Source organism: Panulirus ornatus, chromosome 26 (genome assembly GCF_036320965.1).
Source record: "Panulirus ornatus isolate Po-2019 chromosome 26, ASM3632096v1, whole genome shotgun sequence".
NCBI lineage: Eukaryota > Metazoa > Arthropoda > Malacostraca > Decapoda > Palinuridae > Panulirus > Panulirus ornatus.
Window position 1 is genome coordinate 5,548,528 of NC_092249.1, and position 24,165 is coordinate 5,572,692.

Sequence of the window (24,165 nt, forward strand, 5' to 3'; positions counted from 1 at the left end):
TTGTAAAGTAGTAAGATAAACTCTGAAATGTCCCTATAAGTGAGGAACCTCTCCCTACAAATAGGAATTTACAAACGAAAAAGTTGATTTATAAAGAAACCCAAATTACTTAATACATCTTACTCACCGAGAAAAGCTATGCGAAGGATGGTTGGCTTGACCTTAGGATATGCACGAGGATCAAGTTGCTGGTGTGACCAGGACTGGGAGCGTGGGTCAGAGCCTGCAGCTGTCTTGGCCTGGGGACCATGTAAAGGTGCAATCTTTGCTAAAGGTGGGTTCATAGCATGCAGAACAACTGTTAATGCAAAACTGATATCTGCTTGACGCATCCTTGGAGCATCTGTTGATGATAATTACAGGTCATGTTATTACAATCTTGGTAAATAAAATATGAAACTTTTATTTAGAACATTTGCATCAAGTTATTTTCATGGTCAAACTACTGTTGCATTCAATGTATGTAATATTTCTACTTTCTGTGCTAAACAAATATATACAGGACTCAGGTTCTCTGAGCATTACTTTTCACATTCAGATATACACTCTCAAAATAAGTTGCTAACAGACATATTAAGTGATGACAAACCTTTACGTCCACAACCAACACGAAGACAAAGTGGTAGCAGAAGGTTCATAATCATGTTCTCTGTCTTATCAGGAGTCGGGAAAAGTGAGGAGCCACCACAGATCTGCTCCAATGAGTACGTTACCTGCAGCAGCATTACATGTAGATACCTTTCAGGATCTGATTATCTAAAAACAATTTCTTATAGCAGAGAATAATATACAGTTACAGGCTAAGTACATAATGGAGAAGCAATTGTAAAACCATGGTATAAAGAACTAGGCAATATATAAGAAAAATGAAAACACAGTATGCTCTTCAGCAGGCACAACAATGGATGAAAGTTAACAAAGAGAAGTAATTTTTTCCTGAAACTTTCATGAAACTGACCCACAAGACTGTTGTTCAAAGAGAAAGGAATGGGTGCAAGAGAGAGATACAACTTCTTACCTACCTTACCTACCTACAAGTACCTACAGGATTTTGCCATGAAAAGTGTCTTTCTACACCCGTTGTTAAATAGTGGCATTTATTACCACTTCCACATGCATTACACAACTGTCACTTACGAGTTAACCTGGAATTGTTTTTAATGAATTATGTTATCTCTTAAAGGTTTCTGTACTTCAGCTAATTCAATTTTGTTTAGCAGAACATCAGCCTTCATCTCTTTTAATGAGCTCTCGTGTGTTTCTAAATGGTGCCTTTTGATATATTCCACCACATTTATTATGATTCATTTTTAAGTGCTTTCCCCTTTATGTAATTTTTAGTCATAGTACTAATACATTTTCTGTAAATCCCTCTATTCATTTCCATATCAACTTGTATTTGTTTCTTCTTTCTAAACTTATCACTTGTATAGTTCTTCCAACCTTTCACAACATCTCATACAATCTAATATCTCAAGTTTGTTTGTAATGAGCTTCTGGATACCCTCCGATTTAAAAATTTCAGCTTGTCTCATGGGTAACCACACAAGACAGCAGCATTTAATTTTGCTTCTTATATATATACAATAAACACTTTCTTTGTTACCTTTCTGTATCTTGAGGTGAGACTTCTTATTATTACATTCATTAGTTGCCTTTCCATTATTGTTCTTTCAGGATGATGTCCAAATTCTAGGTTTACATTTGTAATTACTCCTAGGTCTTAGCTTTCTCTTCACTGCTCTTTTCATTTCTTGTTCACACTTTGTAGGGCACAATCAATTAAGTGTTATTCTTTCTACAACTTCGTCATGACACCCTCCAAAGGAGGACGAATGTACTGTCTATGCTCAGTTTCTCTTACTTTCATTTTCATTTTATTCTATTCATTTCCAACAATCAGCACTATAACGTGATTCAGTAAAGTTGTATTTGACCTGACCCACATGGATTGGGTCAAAGGCCAGTGGGGTTGGGTACATAGTGAATTTGCATTGCATCTGATATGATCAGTAAGGGTCAGGTCACGGGCCAATGGTAGTGAGAGTGTACGGAAGATGGCCTGTGGCCCGACCCATAGGGTCATGCATTTACTGTGGTGAAGTGCATTTAAGGGTACTGAAGGAGTGGCAAAGGTTGATTTGGTGGTGTCTCCTCCACACTGAACATTATAGTGAGTGATGTATACACATGGAGATGTATACACATGCAGATGTTTGACAACGGGATAAAGAGGATATACGTGTCAAGTGGAGGAAATAAAGAGAATGGGGAGACCAAACTGGAGATGGAAGGACGGAATAAAAAAGATTTTGAGTGACTGGGGCCTGAACATGGAGGTGCATGTAAGGCATGCACAGGATAGAAAGAAAAGGAACGATGTGGTAAACAGGGGTCAACATACTGTCAATGGACTGAACCAGGGCATGTGAAGTGCCCAGAGTGTGTGGAAAGGTGTGTGGGGCCTGGTTGCAGGGAGCTGTAGTTTCAGTGCATTACATAGGACAACTAGAGAATGGATGTGAGTGCATGTGGCCTTTCCTCCTCTGTTCCTGATGCTGCCTCATTAATGCAGGAAGAGGCAATCAAGTATGAAAAAACAAAAAGCAAGCAGATGGACTGGTAATAAATGGTTAAGAGCTAGAGTTCAAGGATCAAATCAGGAAGAGCACAACTAAAGAGGCAAAGCCTGGCCTGATAAGTATAAAGGGGTAAACAAAAAAACTAGTAAGGGAAGTAAAGGCAAATGGGGTGGGACAGTGGACCTCTTAATAGGAGATAACATGAAGTTCTGGGAATATTAATTGATGGCCCTTTTAAGCAATACATGATGGGGAGAACTGTTGTAGGAAAGGCATACATAGAGATGCTAATAATATATAATCTAAAAATTGCAATGATTCAGATCAGTTATAGAATGAAAACAACGATGAAACAATCAGGATGGTGAAAGAAGCAGCAAGACATGCACTATTCTGAGATCATGAAGTTCTGTTAATGAGAAATTTAAATTACGATTGGATTGGCAGAATTCAGAATTTTATGAGACAAGTCTTAGAATGTATACATGAAAATCTCCTATATCTCCACATCATTGAGCAAATGCAAATCAGAGGGGTTAATACATCACAACTAGACTCTGTTTTATGCACAGTAACTTGGATATGGAAAACAACAAATATGGTAATTTGGCAAAAAATGCTTCCTAATAGCTGAATCCCAAACTAAAATCTTACACCAAGGATGATGTTTGTTCCAGAATATTCCTTAATTCTAAATAATTTCTACACCTAAAAGTACCAACTAAAAGGAAGCTAGTATGTTTCCAAGGAAACTGTCACATTAGGGCATTAAATCATAAATCATCATCCTGTAATTTTGAAGTGATAATGACAGGATTCATCGGTGGCAAAATCAGTATACACAATGTCTTTTCCCTCTAATATAGAAGAACGTAGATTTCTTCTTGGGACAGTTTACTTGATGAAGTATCATGACTACTCTTACAAATTCAACCAACTTATGCACTGCACGTTTAGTTAACTTTTTTCTGCTTATGTCTAAAATGGTCAAATGCCTTCAACAACTGCACTGAACCTAATTCACCAAAACTGGATACATTGAAATAGTTTTATAAACATGTTTATTTTTATGTACATTCAACATGCATTACAAACTATGTGGTTATCAAGGGAGAAATCATGCTTGGCAATAATTTCTTAAAATATTCAATAGGACCTAAAATGAGGTAAATTTCAAAGTGCTTTGATGTTATTCATATGTGCAAGAATGCATGTTATGTGCATAGTTTTTTCAATCTGTGTTAAAGGTACAGCCCAAAGAAAGCTGCAATAAATTACAGCTGAAAGTTCATTCAAACAGCAAAATCTTCAATTAATTCTACAGAGTTTCCCCTCTTCATATTAAATTCAATGATGGTACTTAATAATGTGGAAACACATTTAGTTATTAATCGTAAAGGAAAATTTTTCCCTGGCAGCTCTGCATTTCTGTCCTCTGATGGAAATACTGAAAATTTGCTGAGTACCTTATAGACTGTGGAACGAGCATAATGTGCTCTTCATGTTATGTTACATCACCACCTATTCCTAAGTAGGTTACCCAAAACAGATTCTTAAATGTTCACTGAATTCTACTATTTCACTCCCATATGATTATATTCATTCAGTAAAAGATAAATAATCATGCCACTCTAGTTATGAATACAAATTTGGGAAAACTGCTTTAAATTACATGAAGTAAATTGGGGGAAATTAAGGTGCTTGTAAAAGAGAAAAGGAAGTGTATGGGTGATATCCACTGAGAAAAAGAGTGCAAGTGATTGGAAGGAGTATAAGAGAAAGCAACAGGAAGTTACAAGAATGGCACAAGAGCTGAAAATGAGAGCCAATGTAAAATGAAAAGTGAGAGCCCAAATAAACTTCTAAGGAAAAAAGGAAATGCTTTGGAAGGAGGTGAACAGTGAAGCAAACAAGAGGGCAAATGAGGGAAAGTGATAAGAATGGGTAAAGAAATGGCAACAGGCAAAGAGGGGGCAAAAAGGAGATGGAATGAGCACTCTGAAGCAATTGTCAATTTGTCAGATGACAGGGCAGTGGAAATAGTGACTTTCAGATACGGCATACTAAATGAGAAAGTCTTGGGAAATGGTAAGGGGAAAGGTGAGGAGGCAGACAGCCTTGTCCAAAGTGATGTACAATAATGAGGGTGACAATGTTGTTAATTGAATATTCAAGCTCTTTCATGTTTGTGTCACCCAAGGCGAAGTGCCTAAGGACTGACATTGTACTGATCAGTTATACAGAGGCAAGGGGGACAAAATTAAAAGCTCAAATTACAGAGGAATAAACTTGTTCAGAATGCCTGAAAAGGGGTATGGGAGAGTGTTAACAGACTGGATGGTGGCATCCACAGTGCATTTACCAGGAAGACAGTAATATGGCTTCAGGAGAGGTAGAGGGTTTATGGAAGACATGTATGGTTTGAAAAATTTGTCAGAACTGGAGAAAGGCATTAAAGATATGTGGCATTTAAGGATTTGGAGAGAGCACATGACAGGGTTGGCAGAGAGGCCTTGAGAAAGGTGTTATGATTAGTCGATTGTCGGGGTCAATGGAAAGTTATAAATGCAGGGAGGAGTTGTTATAAGAAAATAAGGCATGCGTGCAAGTAAGAAGAGTAGGGGTTAAAAGGTTCCCAGTGGTGAATCTGCATAAAGAATAATGTCATTTTGGTTGAGTAATCTGTTTATGACAATGGTTGTGAGGGAGGTCAGTGATAGGGTCTTAGAGCTAGGGGCTAGTATGCTGAGGGAGGAGGGGGCATGGGAGTGAATCTGCTGCTGTTTGCAAACGACACAATTCTGGTGGTAGATTCCAGACATTTCAGAACTCATGACATTTTCAGTGTGTGAAAAAAGAAGAGATATAAATGTGAACAAAGGTAAGGTAATCAAGTGCAACAGGATGGTGAGACAGAATGGTGAGACAGGATGGTTTGGGTATACATTTAAATGAGGAGAGCTGGTAAAGTGGTGTTTTAAGCACCTGGAAGTGCACATAACCACAGAGACTGAAGTGAATCATGGGCTGTAAGTTCTGGATGCATTAAGATGTGGAATAGGAGGTCAGTATCTACTGTCAGGGCAAAGATGAACATGTCTGGAGTTACAGCAGTCCTCACAGTGTTGTATGGAAGTGAGTCTTAGGCCTTGGATACAAAAGAAAGAAAGGGAGAGGACATGAAAAACCTGAAAAGAACTGAGGGGAAAGGCACCACAGTCAAAGCTTATGGGTAGTGCACCTAAGGGCAGGTGAGGTACATGATGAACATAACACAGTCTAAAAGAATTTTCTCTTTACTATTCTGCAGGTTTCATGATTCTTAAGTATCAGGCTGCAGAGCTACTGGGAGTCAATAATCTTACTATCAAATAATCAGTCTATACAACATTAATGAGGAACTTCTTTAGATTATGTCTGCATTTTTCAGTTTAATTTCACATTTTACATTGACTTAAAGAATTGTAATGATATAGTAGCAAACTCATTAAATACAATATTCAGAGGTTTCACTAAACAGGGATCAAAAGGTAAACTTGTCAATACAGCCTTTATAAATATGGTTGTACTGCCAGGAGGAAGATGCATTTGAATGAAATATTAGCGAAAAAGATAGGGGCTTGTAATGTGGAAAAATGTAAGGTACAAAGCTTAATTTCATAAATATTTGTGATATTATATCAATTTACCTAAAAGTAAACAAAATTATGACTGGCATTTTTTCATCTGACTGACTAATGAAGGAAGATAAATATGCTTGAGCTGCACCCAATACCTATATAAACCCAGCATATTAAATACTGTAGATATGTATGATGAGAATAATCATGTACAATTCTTAGTTTAGTACTGTCTCTAAAATAAAAACTCTTCTTATGAACTTTTTATGTTACTTTCATGTTTCTTGTCACTACAAAGCAAAGGAGGAGAAAAAGACCATGAGGTTACAAATGTAATCTTACTAGTAAAGGTATAAAGAAATGGCATGTTTAAAATGTTTGATTATAAGGAGAATTTTTACAAGTATAATCTGCAAAGCTACTTTCTACATCTACAATGTCAATATAGGAAATATTTTACTTTGCTGTAGGGTATTGCTTTTGCTATGAGGGCTGTCTCATAAAATGGAAAGCAGAAGATAAATTTCATAGGCAAGTACTGCAGAAAAAGTCCACACTGTTCAATTCAGTATCAAATTTATGAAGAAGTTTTCTAAAAGTCTACTGTATTTTCACATGATTAAAACAATAACTTTACAAAGTGCCAAGTTCATAATTCTTTGTGTTTATAGATCTGTTAATACACGTGGTTCTTGATTCAGCTTCTCCAGCCAGTTTGCTAATTCACCTAAAATGTCCAGAAATTATCAAATTACTGAATGCTTACTGATATATTCCAGGCTTAGTTATCCAATATCATCATAACAGAGTCTGTTTAATGGTTATTTAATCATTCAATCTTCTACTTTCCATTTTTAGGCTGAGGACAAGTGCTGTGGGTACCCAAGGGGATCTGCTTCAGAGGGTCTACCAGCGAACTCTGAGGGGAAAATGCAAATATTCATAAGTAAAAATAAGAACTATAAAAATCCTCATTAGTTCATTCTTAAGCTCACCCCAGTTACATCGCTGAACATCTGAAAAAGAATCCAAGTATTATGAAGGACCAAATATAAGAACAATTACAAACAACTGTCTATACATAATGAAAAACAAAATATTATGAACAATACATAAATGAAAGTGATAAGGAAAGACTATACAGTATATCATATCTGTCTTCACAGAAAAACTATAAACAACAGATCACATAATAAATAATATTAAGCAGTAACTTACCCCAAGAGCTAGGATCTGCATGGCAATGATTTTTACTACCATAGAGCAAAAGTGAGGAGGTGGTGAATATGTCCAAGCAGCAACACTATGACCCTCTAAGTCACCTAAGCGCTCTCCCAGAATCAGGGACTGTTGAGGGGAACCAATAAAAAGATTGGCAAATAATGGCTCTAGAGACGTGAAAGAACATATGAAGGTATATTTTCTTCTCTTCTTGAAATATGAGCATGCACCAATCAAAGCCATGTTGAATGAGAAAATCAAATAATCCCTACATACCTACTGCATTATCATCACTCCATTCCCAATTTGATGGTGTAAAATACATAAAGCCTCTATGATACAACTTGCACACTTTGGGAACTCCCTCAAGGGGATGGCCACAGCAAAAGTCTGTCCATAACCGTTGAAGTTCAGTGCCACTTCTTAGCCTTTAGTGCCTCAACCATAACAGGCCACGGGTAGAGGGCAACTCTAGTGCAGTGTTTTCAGAGGCTTCTACTGAATGTTCATACTGACTACTTCTACCAAATAAGTCTACCTAATGTTCCAACCAACAATTTCTACCTAATTCTCCACCAAATGTTCCTACCTACTACTCTTACCATATGTTCCTGTCCAAAGTTCCTACCTACTACTTCTATCTATTGCTCCTACCATTATGCCAAAGGCAGGGTTAGCACATAGCACTCACTGCAGGGAAATCTAGAGGTACCAAGAATGAGCTGTGCGAGTTAAGTGTTTTCAAGTGTTCTGTGTGACAAGGAGAGACTGTATGTTTGTGGACAGAATGCCACCAGTCCACATGTCGGCGAGTTAGAAACAAATGACAGCTACCTGGGTCAGAGGAGTTTCACTTGACAACCACTGAAGCATCAGCTCACTATGCAACCATCAAAAACCCTCCCGATACCTATGCGGGGTATATCAGTAATATATCTCCCTGGTCGGTGGCTGCCTACCAGCCTACCTCTTACTACCTACCTACCTCCTGAACCTTTGCTAAGCACTAAACAAGGAATTCACACCTATGCAAGTGCTCCAATTTTTTCACTTCACACACCAGGTTAACTGGTCTTGCAAAACTAACATCTCCATTCATACTAACTCAAGTCACAAAATGAATTCATTGCATTCAATCTCCAATCATTCTTTTAGCACATTCACCTGAAATATCCCTATCCTACATCAGTTTTCTCAACATCAATCTATCTCTTCTCCAGCAAATATAAACAAAGTAAGTAACATCTAAAGAGTTATTCTTAGTAAAAGATATTGCACCAGTGCACAAAAAAATAGAATATTAGCCTTTAATTCACATACAGGAATAAATGCATCTAGATGTAAGGTATAAATCTTATCAACAGCACTTCAAAGTTTATATACATATAGTTTTTTTTCATACTTATCCCGCATTGGCGAGGTAGCGTTAAGAACAGAGGAGTGAGCCTTAAAAGGTATATCCTCACTTGGCCCACCTCTCCATTCCTTCTTTTGGAAAATCATGAATGGGAGGGGAGGATTTCTAGCCCCCCACTCCCTCCCCTTTTAGTTGCCTTCTATATATACATATCAATAAATAAATGTACAAAACATGAGTAAATTCATGAGATATTCTAAATTACTAGTCATTAATACTTGTAACCTCCAATATTAGCTCACCTGGCAGACCTGCACAACCATCTTAAGGTGGGGTAGATGAGCAATATAAGGGTATTTGGATAACGTGGTGTAAACACCCTTCAAGAGGCTGGCTGCGGCACCCCAATCAGTTAAACGCTACGGAAAGAAAATTCACCTGCTACAAAAACTCTTGGTATTGGTCTAAACAGTACCAAACTATGATCATTACCAGGGGTATGATTACTATGGCAGCATAACAACTTGCCTTTGTAGTCTATTTGAAGATTTAATACTGATTTTAATTTTAAGGAACATGTACCTGTAACAATCTTCACAATCCTTTCCCCACTTAAGAGTCATTAATATATTTAGAATCATAAAACACATCAACACATGTAAAACATCAAAACATTTTCCATATGTAAACATAAAAGCTTGTGTCAACATACCCTTATGGAATTTTTCTTGGCAATCTTATTAAACATCTTATCAAGTCTTCTGAGGATGTTAACTAGTGCTGGTCTGAGGTCCTCATGAGACCAGTCTGGATGTGGGAGGATTTCGTTCATGTAGCGCTGAAGTCCTCGACAACCCATTGTGGCAGGGTCATATGGAGCAACCTTGAGGAGGCTGTGAGCTACCTCTGCTAAACGCTGACAAAAAAATTTTAATATCTAAACATCCTGCTCTTAAACATACACAAAAAGAAAAATAACAGTTCATTTAAAGCAAAATACCATGGCTGCATCAGAAATATCATACTAGTCTCTAGATCAATACTAATTTTCTTTATTCATAATGGGTTGGCTTGCCAAAGAGAAAAGAACTGTGAAGTATGAGCAAATTTGTTCTCTAACATAGACAATCTATCAATCACAGAGACACAAGCCTTAAGACCATCAGAAAGACAACCCAGAAGCCATTTAATAAATGGCCATTGAAATTGCACCATCAATAATACAAGCTATACATAAAAGACCCTCCTGAATTATGTTTCTGGAAGGGGAAAGAAATGGAACACCTAAGCTAAAATATTTTCTCAAAGGCTCAGTCACCTCCTTTTCCTGGTGCTACTCCACTGACTTTGGAAGAGGTGAGTGAGGGAAAAAAATCATGAACTTAACTGCTAGTAACATGTACTGGATCAGTGCATTTAAATATCCTTGTGGAAATTAAGTTTGCAAAACTCAAGTCCGAAGACCCACCCCAGCAACTATGCAGCACTCGAGTCCAAAGTTTAGTGTTTAATCCCTTTTTGCAGACTTGTTACCCTGATTCACTTTTGAAAAACTAATCTAGCTCAATAAAATATGAAATTAGAAATTAAGTAAAATTGTGAGTTTCACTTACTAAGTGGCATTTGGTGTCTAATAAATCAGAATGCTTGCTTTCCTGTCCAGCTTTCTTGTTAATCTCTGCTAACCTCTGGGAACAGGTGGTCAGGAACTCAGCCACCACATGCAACAAGGTATCACGGGGTTGACGGAAGTCATGACGTAGAGCCTGTTTATGGAAAATAATTAAAACTTTGATTAACTGTATTATGATCATTTCAATATCAATAACTGCTGAGTGTTTCTGTTCCACAAGATTTTCAAATCAGAAGAACTGGATGATATCAAGAATGGAAATTATTCTTTCTCAAATGTTTCAATCAAGAGATTCTAATACATCCGAGTAATATTTTCCATATCTATTCTAGTTCTTAAATAAGACATAAGGTGTGAATAAACATATAATAATGCCACTTTCCCTATTGTGCATGAGGCCACTTTGCTACGATATATTTCTAGATAAAATAAAGGTTGTGATACAAGTCAGGAATAATGAGGATTTCATCAACTTACATGGGGACTTAAAAACCCCAAGTTAGTCATATGCATGGTTAATGAAATTCAAATTCATAAAATGCAAAGTAATAGGGATGGGACAGTGAAAAAAGACTTTGTTATAAATATTTTGAAATAAGCCACAGAAATCTGTTTGCAAGGGGGACTTGTAGGTGAATATCACACCTTACCTTCTGCTAAAACACTGCCTCATGAGATACGTAAAGGAGACAAATCTCTGCTGCCAAACATCAAAACTGAACTTAAATTATGCATATGGAATTGTTCCGCAAGCTATTCAAAATGTGTAAGAGACTCAAATTAGAAGGAACTTCTCAAGTTTGCTCATCACACTTAAAAAAGAACAAAAAAAATAATACAGTTGGTTTAGAAGAGGTTAACCAAAATGGTACTTGAAATGTGAGTGCTATGTCACAGGGAAAGGTTTGATGCCAAAAATTTACCCATCATGGAAAAAAGCACAAGATAATATGATAAAAATTTTCAAGGTAGAAATCAGTTTAACAATCTTGACAGTGAACAAGTCCTCCTAAGAACAACCATGGGCCATAACATGAAATCATGCTAGAAACTTCTTAGATAAGAAATAATGAGTACTTTCAAAGTATCAAAGTAACATATTAACATATGTAATGAAATCGCAAATGCTAAATCATACAAATAAGTGACTATGATATGGATCTATGAGTGGGAAGTGTAGGGAGGATTTTTTTAGCACCAAGAACAGACAGAAGAATGGCCACATCTGTTCATATCCATTCTCTAGCTGTAATGTGTAATGCACCAAAATCATAGCTCCCTATCCATAGGGTGTGCTGAAATGGTTTGAACATAACAGAGAATAAGTGAGGAAAGCTTGAAAAAGAGGATATATTTATCAGAAGTGGAGGGAACAGGGAGAATGGGGAGACCAAATCAAAGATGGAAGGATGGAGTGAAAAAATTTTTGGCCTTTTAGAGCCTAACATGTAGGAGGGTGAAAGGCATGCATAGGATAGAGTGAACTGGAACAATTTCGTATACAGGGGTTGGTGTATTGCCAATGGACTGAACCAGGGCATGTGAAGCATGTGCGTTAAACCATGGAAAGGTCTGCGGGCCCTAGCTATGGATAGGGGGCTGTGGTGTCATTGTAGGGGAAGGAAAACTGAGACAGACAGACTTAGGTAAAGGAGGCTTTACGGAATTGGAGTTTGAACTTTCAGAAGAGTGAGGGACAGACTATAGACTGAACAGAAAGAAATAAAGTAATGAAATATGTAGGGAAAATGTGGTATGCAAAGGATGAAACAAGGCATTTTAAACAGCTGAGGTAAACCATGAGATAATCTGTGAAGCTTAGCTGTTTATTGTTCTATTATACATAAACCCAGGACCCTTCCAGGCTGCACTATAAGCAGAAGCAGGGAAATGGTGGTCCTCTTCAGAGCAAAAATTTCCTAGAAAAGACTGTAGTCCATTTCATCAACGGATGATGTTACAGCCTTCCTGTGGCAACTTTTCACTCACATTGTAACCACAAGCAAGCAGAGTGTGGTAACACAGGACTATAGTTCCAATGCAATGTGCATGACAACTAATAACTGGGTGTGCACAACTAAGGATAATGTTTGTCAGTTTCTGATGTTATTTCATGAAGGCAAGAAAGTGAATAAAGTATGAGAAAAATATAAATGCTTTCATATTACCTCAGAATCCTCAATATCCCTCTCATAGGCTTGGTACCTCTTGGAATCACTCATGTACTTAGAGTGAGAGTCATCATCTACTTCTATTGCAGGATTGTAGGCTTTAGAAGCCTTGGAGTATGTAACTCTACTCGATCCCTTTCCTTCACCAGCAGATTTCTGTGGACCTGTGTAGTTCCTGCAATATATGGAGAAGGAAACTGGTTACAAATAAAACACAATATGAAAACCAACAATTTCATTACAAAACTAATGCAAGTTAATGTGTCAAATATCTAGGAAACATAGGATGATTGTTTACAGCAACAAATATTGGGAAAGTGGTATGGTAAAGAAATAATTGAGGCTCTGAATACTGTACAAGATGAGTGAAAAAGAACTATCTAATGGAAGGTTGATACAAGATTTAATTACCCTAAGAATTAAGCTGATGTGCTGACTGTGAGGTGAATATCAGCTATCTTTATATTCCTTTAACACTGAATAAATGTGGAACAAAAGATGGTTTTAAAGCTTGGCTGATATTAACCAAGATGCATAGTAATACTTTATCAGTGAATTAACAAATATAAGACATAAGTGAGGATATATTCAAAATCTTCAGAAAATACTATCTATTAATCTATTCCCATTTACTTTGGATGGATCAAATCAATACAAGCATGCATCTTCTGTGCTTCACATATTTCCACAGATGCTGTTGACATCCCTAAACACAACGCCAGGCAAAGGGCAATTTCTCTCTACCCCAAATGAAACTCTGAGCACTTGGCTCTTGAACAACTAATGAACCAAAAAGACATTTTTAAGACCTGCAGCATGAACTGCAAGGCTCTTGAACAACTGATGAACCAAGAAGACATTTTTTTAAAACCTACAGCATGAACTGCAACTTAAACTGCAATAAAAATGTTCTAAATGCAGTACAGAGTGACAGTTTTTTCCAAAAAAACAAACTGGATGCCAAAAGAAAAAGAATGTACCATAAGAGTGAAGCCTAATAACCATTTGACTGACCACTACCATAATGCATGACATCTGATTCTTTTTGTATCTCTGCACTGCCTTTATAATTTTGGTCTCATCAGCAAGTTTTCAGTTAAAATTGTTTTTTCTTGCAGTTCCCTTACCAAATGAAGTTAAATCTTACATAAATATGTTTGCCGATATGCCAGTGCCATGAATGAAGTGCAATACTGAAGACTGCAAATTCTACTGAGGATGGTAAAATGTAGCAGAAGTCAGACAAATAATCCACAAGAATTAATCATGAAAAACGTAAAATACTAAAGATGGGAAGGGTAAAACTGGATGAGACTATGATAACCATATTGATGGAAACAAGTTGTAAGAATTATATTGTGAAAGGGACCCTGAAGTCAAAAAGTTGCCAGACTTACTACCACAAAACCACACTGAGAGGATCATAAGTAAACTGATATCAAAAAACTAATATTTCTTCAAACAACATATGTTCAACCCAAGCTACATCTCTAAGTCTGAGATCATACTTATTGATTGCAAAACATAAAAGACAACTAGCCCCTTATCAGAGGAATTTTTCACCAAATATAAACGCTTACACTTTTCTTGTCTTTACCTAATTTTAAGGCTTTTAAATGTTCCAATCAAATACTGGTCTTCACTGATATTGTCCATGACTGAACCCTTTAACATTATCAACAAAAGTATATCTTACTGAAACAAAAGGACATGTCAAATTCCTTTTCTTCTTGATGTAGAAAGATGTCTATAAAGTCATACTATGGCAAGACAACTTACTTGGCCAATGCTTCACTATTGGTAACAAGAGTCTTCATAGCCACAGCTACGTGGTGGATAGTTTCTTTTTCTTGACGCAGATCACGACCAGCAGTGGCCTGCAGGTGGCGCAACACCAATCCCAAGATAGCCTCCAGAATGGTCTGTAAAAGAAGATATAGAGCACAGACTTTCAGATTTTCTTACCCTTTTGGCACACAGAAAGCCAACCAAGTCCACCAGGCAAGACAATAGATCAATATGTGTGGTAGTGAAGTATACATGCATTTGTAGCATTAGCAAAGGTCAATTGAGAAGTAAGTATCTTCATTATGAAAGTTACACACTGGGCATGACGGGTTTCCTGATACAGTGACTTAGTGTTTGTAATGACAGAAAAATGGGTGGTGTCCAGAAGAGACAAAAAAAAAAGTGTAACTCAAACATGCATGACGAGTGTAGTTTCAGATGGGTGTACATCTGGTGAGGTGGAGTTTAAGACTGGACTGAAAGGGTAGTTGTTTAATGCTGGCTGGGACATTGTAATGAGTGTATCATGTTCTGACCATATCCTATTTGTTGAGGAGGGGACATGTATATGCTGAAATGTATATGTATGTATATGTGCATGTATGGGTGTTTATGTATACATATATATATGTGTATATGGTAAATTATATGGGAGGGTATTGATTGAGAGGGTGAAGGCATGTACAGAGCATCAGATTGGGGAAGAGCAGTGCGGTTTCAGAAGTGGTAGAGGATGTGTGGATCAGGTGTTTGCTTTGAAGAATGTATGTGAGAAATACTTAGAAAAGCAAATGGATTTGTATGTAGCATTTATGGATCTGGAGAAGGCATATGATAGAGGTGATAGAGATGCTCTGTGGAAGGTATTAAGAATATATGGTGTGGGAGGCAAGTTGTTAGAAGCAGTGAAAAGTTTTTATCGAGGATGTAAGGCATGTGTACGTGTAGGAAGAGAGGAAAGTGATTGGTTCTCAGTGAATGTAGGTTTGCGGCAGGGGTGTGTGATGTCTCCATGGTTGTTTAATTTGTTTATGGATGGGGTTGTTAGGGAGGTAAATGCAAGAGTTTTGGAAAGAGGGGCAAGTATGAAGTCTGTTGGGGATGAGAGAGCTTGGGAAGTGAGTCAGTTGTTGTTCGCTGATGATACAGCGCTGGTGGCTGATTCATGTGAGAAACTGCAGAAGCTGGTGACTGAGTTTGGTAAAGTGTGTGGAAGAAGAAAGTTAAGAGTAAATGTGAATAAGAGCAAGGTTATTAGGTACAGTAGGGTTGAGGGTCAAGTCAATTGGGAGGTGAGTTTGAATGGAGAAAAACTGGAGGAAGTGAAGTGTTTTAGATATCTGGGAGTGGATCTGTCAGCGGATGGAACCATGGAAGCGGAAGTGGATCATAGGGTGGGGGAGGGGGCGAAAATTTTGGGAGCCTTGAAAAATGTGTGGAAGTCGAGAACATTATCTCGGAAAGCAAAAATGGGTATGTTTGAAGGAATAGTGGTTCCAACAATGTTGTATGGTTGCGAGGCGTGGGCTATGGATAGAGTTGTGCGCAGGAGGATGGATGTGCTGGAAATGAGATGTTTGAGGACAATGTGTGGTGTGAGGTGGTTTGATCGAGTAAGTAACGTAAGGGTAAGAGAGATGTGTGGAAATAAAAAGAGCGTGGTTGAGAGAGCAGAAGAGGGTGTTTTGAAATGGTTTGGGCACATGGAGAGAATGAGTGAGGAAAGATTGACCAAGAGGATATATGTGTCGGAGGTGGAGGGAACGAGGAGAAGAGGGAGACCAAATTGGAGGTGGAAAGATGGAGTGAAAAAGATTGTGGGCGGTTGGACCATTCTTTGTCTGTTTCCTTGTGCTACCTCACTGACATGGGAGGCAGCGGTTAAGTATAATAAAAATAATAGGTAATCTTTTTATATCTAATTGGAAGTTGGCCATAAAATGATTTGTGTGGAAGGGTACAGTGTTTTTGGAAAGAACTGAGTGCCAAGCACTTTGAGGTGAGATTGCATTGGAAGTATTTTTGTTTCATTGTGCAAGTGTTGATGTATGTGAATGATGGGCAGTCAACTATTGTGCTAAGTGCTCTTTGTATAATTTGCAGTTTTGTAATATCTACTTTTGACAGATCATATGATCAGGTAGGAGAGGTGTAGTTTTGGGTGAAGCAAACAGGATACTAAGTGTGTCCTTTTTTTTTTTTGCATAATCTGTCCCCAGCAATTGTTCCGTGGGCATTTAGTTTTTGGCCTTTGTGCTGATGTTTGTGATGTACATTGGAAGTGAATGCTACAAGTATGTTATAATCATGTTGTATGTAATACCTCGAACGGTTGGAGTTTTGTTGAATGGAGAAGCTGACAATTCAAGATGATGGGAGGGAGCTGGTTGGATTAATGGCTATCAAGGGTTAGGAAGGTGACTGTAGCTTTCTGTAGGGATGCAAATATTAAGGTTGCTTGCTTGTTGTTGCTCAAGTGTCTGCATGAGTTGATGGGTTAGGCAGAAAGAGACAAAAAAGGACTGGAAAAAGATCTACTCCATGAAAGACTACACTGCAGTAGCAATGGGAACAGATATTCAAAAGCCTTGTTTCAACTAATCCAGCCTCTAGCTCTCATATATAAGATAACAACCAGTGTCCAAAGCCATGCCTCACAAACTATGCCATCTTTTACCCCACCAACTTCCTGTGACTTGCGACAGCACATTCATAGCGCATCATCTCCATTTACTACAATGCTCTAATTCTTTCTTTCTAAGGCACACTTATCGTCATGATAACCCAAACCTCCTTTACTCCATCTGTCTATCTCCTCCTCTGTCTTCTAAATTTCATGGTAACATTTCCAGTTGTAAAAGATTTACCAGTCATGTTGAGGCAGACTAAATTGTAAAAGATTTACTAGTCATGTTGAGGCAGACTAAGTCTAAGAAAATAGCAATCCTTGGACCCTGACCACAAAATTCAAGTTCACAGCAATCTCAGTACTGCATGGTGGCTAAAAAGAGAGTGACAGAACACATATACTCAAAGTTCTAATTTCAGAAATTTCAGCCTTGACTGTTTCGTCCACCTCTCAGGTAAGGCAATAGATAAGGACACTCACTCTGTGCTGAGGCATGGTACCTTGCTTTCCCATCAATGGAGATGATACTTTCAACGGTAAAAACACTATAGTGAGAGCATGGCTGTATTAGTAGAAGAAGCAATTGCTGCAAAACTCCTATTAAAACTTCTTCCTCCATTTAGAGGAAGTTACAATACATGCTACTCAGGCATAATTGATTCATAAAATGCAGAAAACTGAAAGAAGATTAAACAGACTATGGCAATACTAACCAGCATCTGATGACCTCTCTTGGAGTCTGCAGAATAAGCAACAACAGTGACGCACATGTCTACGGCTTCCAGGAGAGACACCGAGTCAGACTCTTCATGGTAGCAAAAATCCAGAGCTCTGATGGTACGTGAAAGTGACAGAAGCCATCAGTATGTCATGCTGTATGAAGGCTCTTTCATACTAAACTGTATATAATATCAGAGAAGCTTCTATAGTGAAGTTCCCCATGCCAGACAAACTATGGTTCTCATCAAAGTAATGTTTATGAATGCACTCTCCTGCAAAGACTACAGGAAGTCTTCATTTATACTTAGTACACATCTCATTTTCTAAGAGTTTATTCACTTTTTGTTGCATTCCTTTAATTACCAATTGTCACATACATTCAGACAGACAAAAGAATGAAATGTACTTATTTCACAAGATTATCTTGAACATTCCCATCAAAATATTCTGTACTCCATATGCTTCCTTAATAATACCAATAATGTCTCAATGATATGTCTCTGAATCTTACTGTTTTGTGTATGGCAAAATTTCTGCCAATTTAACCATTTGCCAACAAATAAGATCAATCATACATTTCAGTTTCAGTTAATGAGACATTATCTATAATCTAAATCAAATACTTCTAAAGGTGAAGTACATTATATGAATACAAGTATACATAAATATGCATCCCTGGGGTTAGGGGAGAAATAATATTTCCCATGTATTCCCTACATGTCGTAGAAGGTGAATAAAAGGGGAGAGAGCGGAGGCTGGAAACCCTCCCCCTCACATTCTTTTAATTTCCAAAAGAAGGAACAGAGAAGGGGGCTAAGTGAGGCTACTCCCTCTAAGGCTCAGTCCTCTGTTATTAGCGTTATCTCGCTAACGCAGGAAATGGTGAATATGTATGAAAAAATTATACTTGATAACCATTTCCTGCATTAGCGAGGTAGCACCAGGAATAGGAGGAAAGACCACATCCACTAACATCCATTCTCTAGCTATCATGTGTAATGCACTAATACATACATCTCAGAGAGCAAAAATGAGTATGTTTGAAAAAATAGTAGTTCCAACAATATCATATGGCTGCAAGGCATGGGCTAAAAATAGGGTTATGCGGAGTAGGGTGGATGTGCTGGAAATGAAATGTTTGAGGACAATATTTGGTGTGAGGTGATCTGATCAAGTAAGAGAGATGTGTGGAAATAAAAAGCGTGTGGATGAGACAGCAGTGGAGGTTTTGAAATGGTTTGGACATATGGAGAGAATGAGTGAGCAAAGGTTGACAAAGATGATATATGTGTCAGAAGTGGAGGGAACAAGGAGAACCAGGAGACCAAATTGAAAATGGAAGGATGAAGTGAAAAAATTTTTGAGCAATCAGGGCCTGAACATTCTGGAGGGTGAAATGTGTGCACAAAACAGAGCAACTTGGAACAATGTGCCATCAATGGACTGAACCAAGAGTTGTGAAACGTCCCGGGTAAAAAATAAAAGGGTCTGCAGGGCCTGGATGTGGATAGGGTGCTAAGGTTTCGGCGCATTACATGCATGGATGTGGCCTTTCTTCGTCTGTTTCCTGGCACTACCTTGATGACACAGAGGGTGGCTTTGCTGTTTCCTGTGGGGCGGAGTGGAACCAGGAATGGATGAAGGTGAGCAAGTATGAGTATGTACATGTTTATATATGTGTGTGTGTGTGTGTGTGTATGTACGTATGTATGTATGTATGTATGGTTGCTTAATCTGTTTATGGATGGGGTGGTTAGGGAGGCAAATGCAAGTTTTGGAGAGAGAGAGGAGGGGGAGTTATGTATGTAGTCTGTTGGAATGAGAGGGCCTGGGAAGAGTATCAATTGTGTTCACCAATAATACAGCAGTGGTGGCTGATTCAAGAGAGAAGCTGCAGAAGTAGGTGACTGAGGTTGGAAAAGTGTGCGAAAGGAGAAAGTTGAAAACAAAAGTGAATAACAGCAACGTTACTGGGTTCACCAGGGTTGAGGGACAAGTTAGTTGGGATGTATGTTGGGTGCAGAAAAATTGGCAGAAGTGAAGGGTTTTAGATATCTGGGAGTGGACTAGGCAGCAAATGGAACCATGGAAGTGGAAGTAAGTCATAGAGTGGAGGAGGGGGCAAAGGCTCTGGGAGCAATGAAGAGTGGGTGGAAGGAGAGAACATCTCAAGAGGGCAAAAATGGATATATTTGAAGGAAGAGAAGTTCCAACAATATTATATGGTTGTGAGGCATGGGATATACATAGGTTGTGCAGAGGTGGGTGGATGTGTTGGAAATGAAATGTTTGGGGGCAAAAATGAGGTGTGAGGTGGTATGAGAGTAAGTAATGTAAGGGTAAGGGAGATGTGTGGTAATAAAAAGAGTGTGGCTGAAAGAGCAGAAGAGGGTGTGTTGAAATGGTTTGGACATATGGAGAGAATATACAGGGAAAGGTTAACAAAGAGGATGTATGTGTCTGAGGTGGAGGGAAGAAGAAGTGGGAGACTAAAATGGAGGTAAAAAAATGGAGTGAAAAAGATTTTGAGTGATTGGGGACTGAACATGCAGGAGGGTGAAAGGCATGCACAGAATAGAGTGAATTAGAACAATGGAGTTTACTGGGGTCGACATGATGTCAGTGGACTGAAACAGGGAATGTGAAACATCTGGGATAAACCATGGGCCACCCAGCAGTAAATCATACAAATGACTGGAGACCCAACCACATTCAATATCATGTATGATGTCAGCAGGAGACTCTAAAAGAATTTTCTTACTGACTTTGACTGTCGTCAAAAGACATAATTTTTGGATGATGAGCCTCTCATGATCTACTGTCATCACACATCATTTAAAGGTATTCATAATACTACAAAGGTAGCATCATATATTACAGGACATGTGGATGCAGTCAACCATAGGTAAGTAAAGTAAAACCAAAATTAATGATAAAATTCATGCTCCAACACCAGAATCCTGCAGCAAGGGAACCTAACCTTAGAGGTTTCTCAACTGTCACAAGATCAAGGATGTGTAAAGGATCCTCATGGTGGCGTTCCAAGGACAGCAGTAAGTCAAACAAGCGTCGTGGCTGGATCTGTTGATCAATTCATACTTAGATGTTAAAAGAAAGTTTATAGAACATCTAACTTCAAATCATTCATCAAAATACTTTTAACTTCAGAGCAACATCATGAAAAACTGTTTACTTATGATAATACTGATCTAAAAACTAAATTCTATAATCATACTCATATATGATCCAAATCATAGGATGGTAATCCTGTATTAAGAGATAGTAACAATCTTATAAATTAGCGTGGTTGAGAGAGCAGAAGAGGGTGTTTTGAAATGGTTTGGGCACATGGAGAGAATGAGTGAGGAAAGATTGACCAAGAGGATATATGTGTCGGAGGTGGAGGGAACGAGGAGAAGAGGGAGACCAAATTGGAGGTGGAAAGATGGAGTGAAAAAGATTTTGTGTGATTGGGGCCTGAACATGCAGGAGGGTGAAAGGAGGGCAAGGAATAGAGTGAATTGGAGCGATGTGGTATACAGGGGTTGACGTGCTGTCAGTGGATTGAATCAAGGCATGTGAAGCGTCTGGGGTAAACCATGGAAAGCTGTGTAGGTATGTATATTTGCGTGTGTGGACGTGTGTATGTACGTGTGTATGGGGGTTGGGCCATTTCTTTCGTCTGTTTCCTCGCGCTACCTCGCAAACGCGGGAGACAGCGACAAAGTATAAAAAAAAAAAAAAAAAAAAAAAAAAAAAAAAAAAATATATAAAAATATAAATATAAATATAAATTACCTTATAAATTACCAAAGTTGACAACAATCAAATATCAGATTAATAGAAAATGGTACATATTACTCCTTAGTCTCCAACATTTTCCAATTCCTAAGAAAAGAATACAAACCTTATTGGCATCTCCATATACGGCAGTTTCATCCATATCTAGAATTGGAGCAACGGAGCCTAGCATCTGCAGGATGAAAGGTTTACGGTGAAGGATGTACAGCTGTTTCACTATGAACTCCACCACCATTACCACCATCTTATTGCTCTGGTAATTACTGTACACTCGCAAAATGGTGGGCATGATATGCAGATACCTGAAAAAAAGGTGAAATATTTTAGTGCAACACAAATATATTAAAATCATTTGTATCTGTATCTATCATGATCTATGTTAAAAGCAAGATGTACCTAGAAGATTCTCTGTGAATAAAGTTTTACTCATACCAGGCAAATTAAGTCATCCACATTCACCCTATCATCTTTACATACTCTACAGTATTCTGAACCATTCACTTCCCTGATATGCACCCTAATTCAACCTTACAATAATCAAATGTCTATATTCACGTTATCATGATAAGCACTTATGATTCTTAGGTATAACAGTTGGCCATTTTCATTCTATGAAACTCACATAATCTCGTGTTTACACTGTGCAGTAATGCACAGGCCTGGGTGGTGAAGTTCATTGTATTTTTCACCTATGGTTATCTTTTAGTATCTAAGGCTTGTTGATATTTCTGTGGGCTAATTAGAGCTAGGGTGATGTCTGCCATCTATACCTGCCTCTACTCATTAAAGAAAGCATGGTATCCTTAAAACACAGGGAGCAAATTTTGAGAGGTGTGTCTACACCTGGCACAAGCATCTTAAACTCATGACTGCAGACCCTCTGTAGCGTGAACTGCTTCATGGTTACTGAAGCTGGTGGGAAAGCGTCCTGGTAAAATATGTATGCTCAAGTCCTTTAGGAACATACAGTCTGGCTCACCCAATTACCTATCTATGTATCAGTTATCATTACTCTATTTTCAATTCAGTGGCACAGACTGATGGGTCCAGTGTATACATCATCCATATCAACTTTAATCAACTCTATTGTCTCCAAATCTATCCTGTAATGAAAATTTGGGCTTTCTGAATAGCATTATTAAGGAAGAGTTTATTGTACTAACCCATTTGTGGAAAAGAAGTTCTTGAAGTGATGGGCAGCATTAATGTAAGCTGCCATACACAGTCTCAGCATTGAAGAGTCTTCACAGTGTAGCAGTAGAGCACCATTTATCACATTAAGGAAAAGGTGAAGGTCAGTAGTGTACGTCAAGTTACCTGCCATACCCTCAAACATTCTGGTGACCAGCTGCACCCACATGTATTTATGAAGTTGATCAAGTCCTCGTACTTCCTGTATTGGATACAAAATGATAACTGTCAAGCATTTTGTATCATTTTTTTTCATCTATTTAATGAAAAAATAAAAATTACTCTTTCAAAACTATATATCCATGCAAATTATCACATTCCAATGTAACATGGATTCTTCAGTTATAATGCACTGCTAATAAGTAAAACTAATATTAATCATCTGAGAAACAAAATTAGAAAATGAAAATGATAATGAGTGAAAATGTTATTTCCACTTCTATCTTTTAATGTTTCTCCTAACTTCTATCTCATCCCCTCTTCCTCAACCTTGGTTTCAGTATGCATATTTTTTGCAGCAACCTTTGATCTTCCAAAGTGCAAGCAATGGAAAAATACTTCTTTAAAAGGCTCTAAAACCTAAAGGCAAAAATATCTGAAAATGCTTAGAGCACATCTCAAAAGTTTTCAGAAAATGAAGGTATAGGGATTTTGGGGATAGAAACATTTCAGAGTTTTCTTATATATATTCTGAATGCAGGAAGCAGCATATATAGTTGAAAAAAATAGAATATATTTCACTATGAAAGCAACATCAAAATATTCACTTGTTCTTTAAAGCAGCTAAGAGTTTAATTTCAGTTTCCAACTAACTATAGTGGAAACTGTCACTTCCTTTCTCCAGAATACTCTGTTTCAGTCAAATGACATGCACTAAGCTAACATTCCCCAACATAACCACACATGGACTTCAGTGCCATCGTAGTTTGCACCGGTGACCATGAATCATGACCGAGCCCTCCACAATTTGAATCCTGGGCACAGAAATGGCCCAACAGCCTACCCTTGGGGCTGGTCAATAAATGGATACCTGGTTTGGCCTGATGTGTATGTATGTGTGAGCATATACACAAAAGAGTACATACTAAGAGACCTTAAATCTGTTCACCATGGAACATCAGATGAGACAGAATATATTTATAAAAAAAATGATGAATGCACAATCAAGATGGCCTAAGTGCACCATCATGACTGTATGTAAATAAATCTACTTGGCAACTTCAGCTATAAAAAAACAGATTGGAAAACTTAAATCCACAAATGCACTCATATATACTGATAACACTGAATTTCTCCACATCCTTCAATTCCACCCCTCTCACTCGATCTGCATCTTGTCTCAACACAACTTCCTCAATAAAATGAGACAGAATATCTGTGGTGCTGACAAAACCTGGTTAAGTCTAATGTCCCCAAGACCCAGTTTCTGCTTATCTCTCAATCAAAAATTCC

At 37.9% G+C, this 24,165-nt stretch overlaps 1 protein-coding gene across 18 annotated transcripts in view; it reads right to left on the reverse strand.

Moving 5' to 3' along the window:
- unc80 (unc80, NALCN channel complex subunit) overlaps positions 1-24,165 on the reverse strand; it is a 283,207-nt gene that overhangs the window by 101,085 nt on the left and 157,957 nt on the right. For 16 of the 18 annotated variants that reach the window (XM_071677907.1, XM_071677920.1, XM_071677910.1 and 13 more), the window contains 13 exons: positions 22,686-22,915; positions 21,629-21,824; positions 20,702-20,802; positions 17,715-17,832; positions 14,364-14,506; positions 12,582-12,759; positions 10,394-10,546; positions 9,493-9,696; positions 9,083-9,199; positions 7,421-7,549; positions 7,198-7,218; positions 590-713; positions 128-343 (listed from right to left, as the gene is read on the reverse strand). In XM_071677907.1, the coding sequence (XP_071534008.1) occupies positions 128-343; positions 590-713; positions 7,198-7,218; positions 7,421-7,549; positions 9,083-9,199; positions 9,493-9,696; positions 10,394-10,546; positions 12,582-12,759; positions 14,364-14,506; positions 17,715-17,832; positions 20,702-20,802; positions 21,629-21,824; positions 22,686-22,915 (1,930 nt within the window). Of the gene's footprint in view, positions 1-127; positions 344-589; positions 714-6,968; positions 7,122-7,197; positions 7,219-7,420; positions 7,550-9,082; positions 9,200-9,492; positions 9,697-10,393; positions 10,547-12,581; positions 12,760-14,363; positions 14,507-17,714; positions 17,833-20,701; positions 20,803-21,628; positions 21,825-22,685; positions 22,916-24,165 lie in introns of those variants that run through there. The other 2 variants (XM_071677906.1, XR_011714624.1) reach the window with 2 other exon arrangements.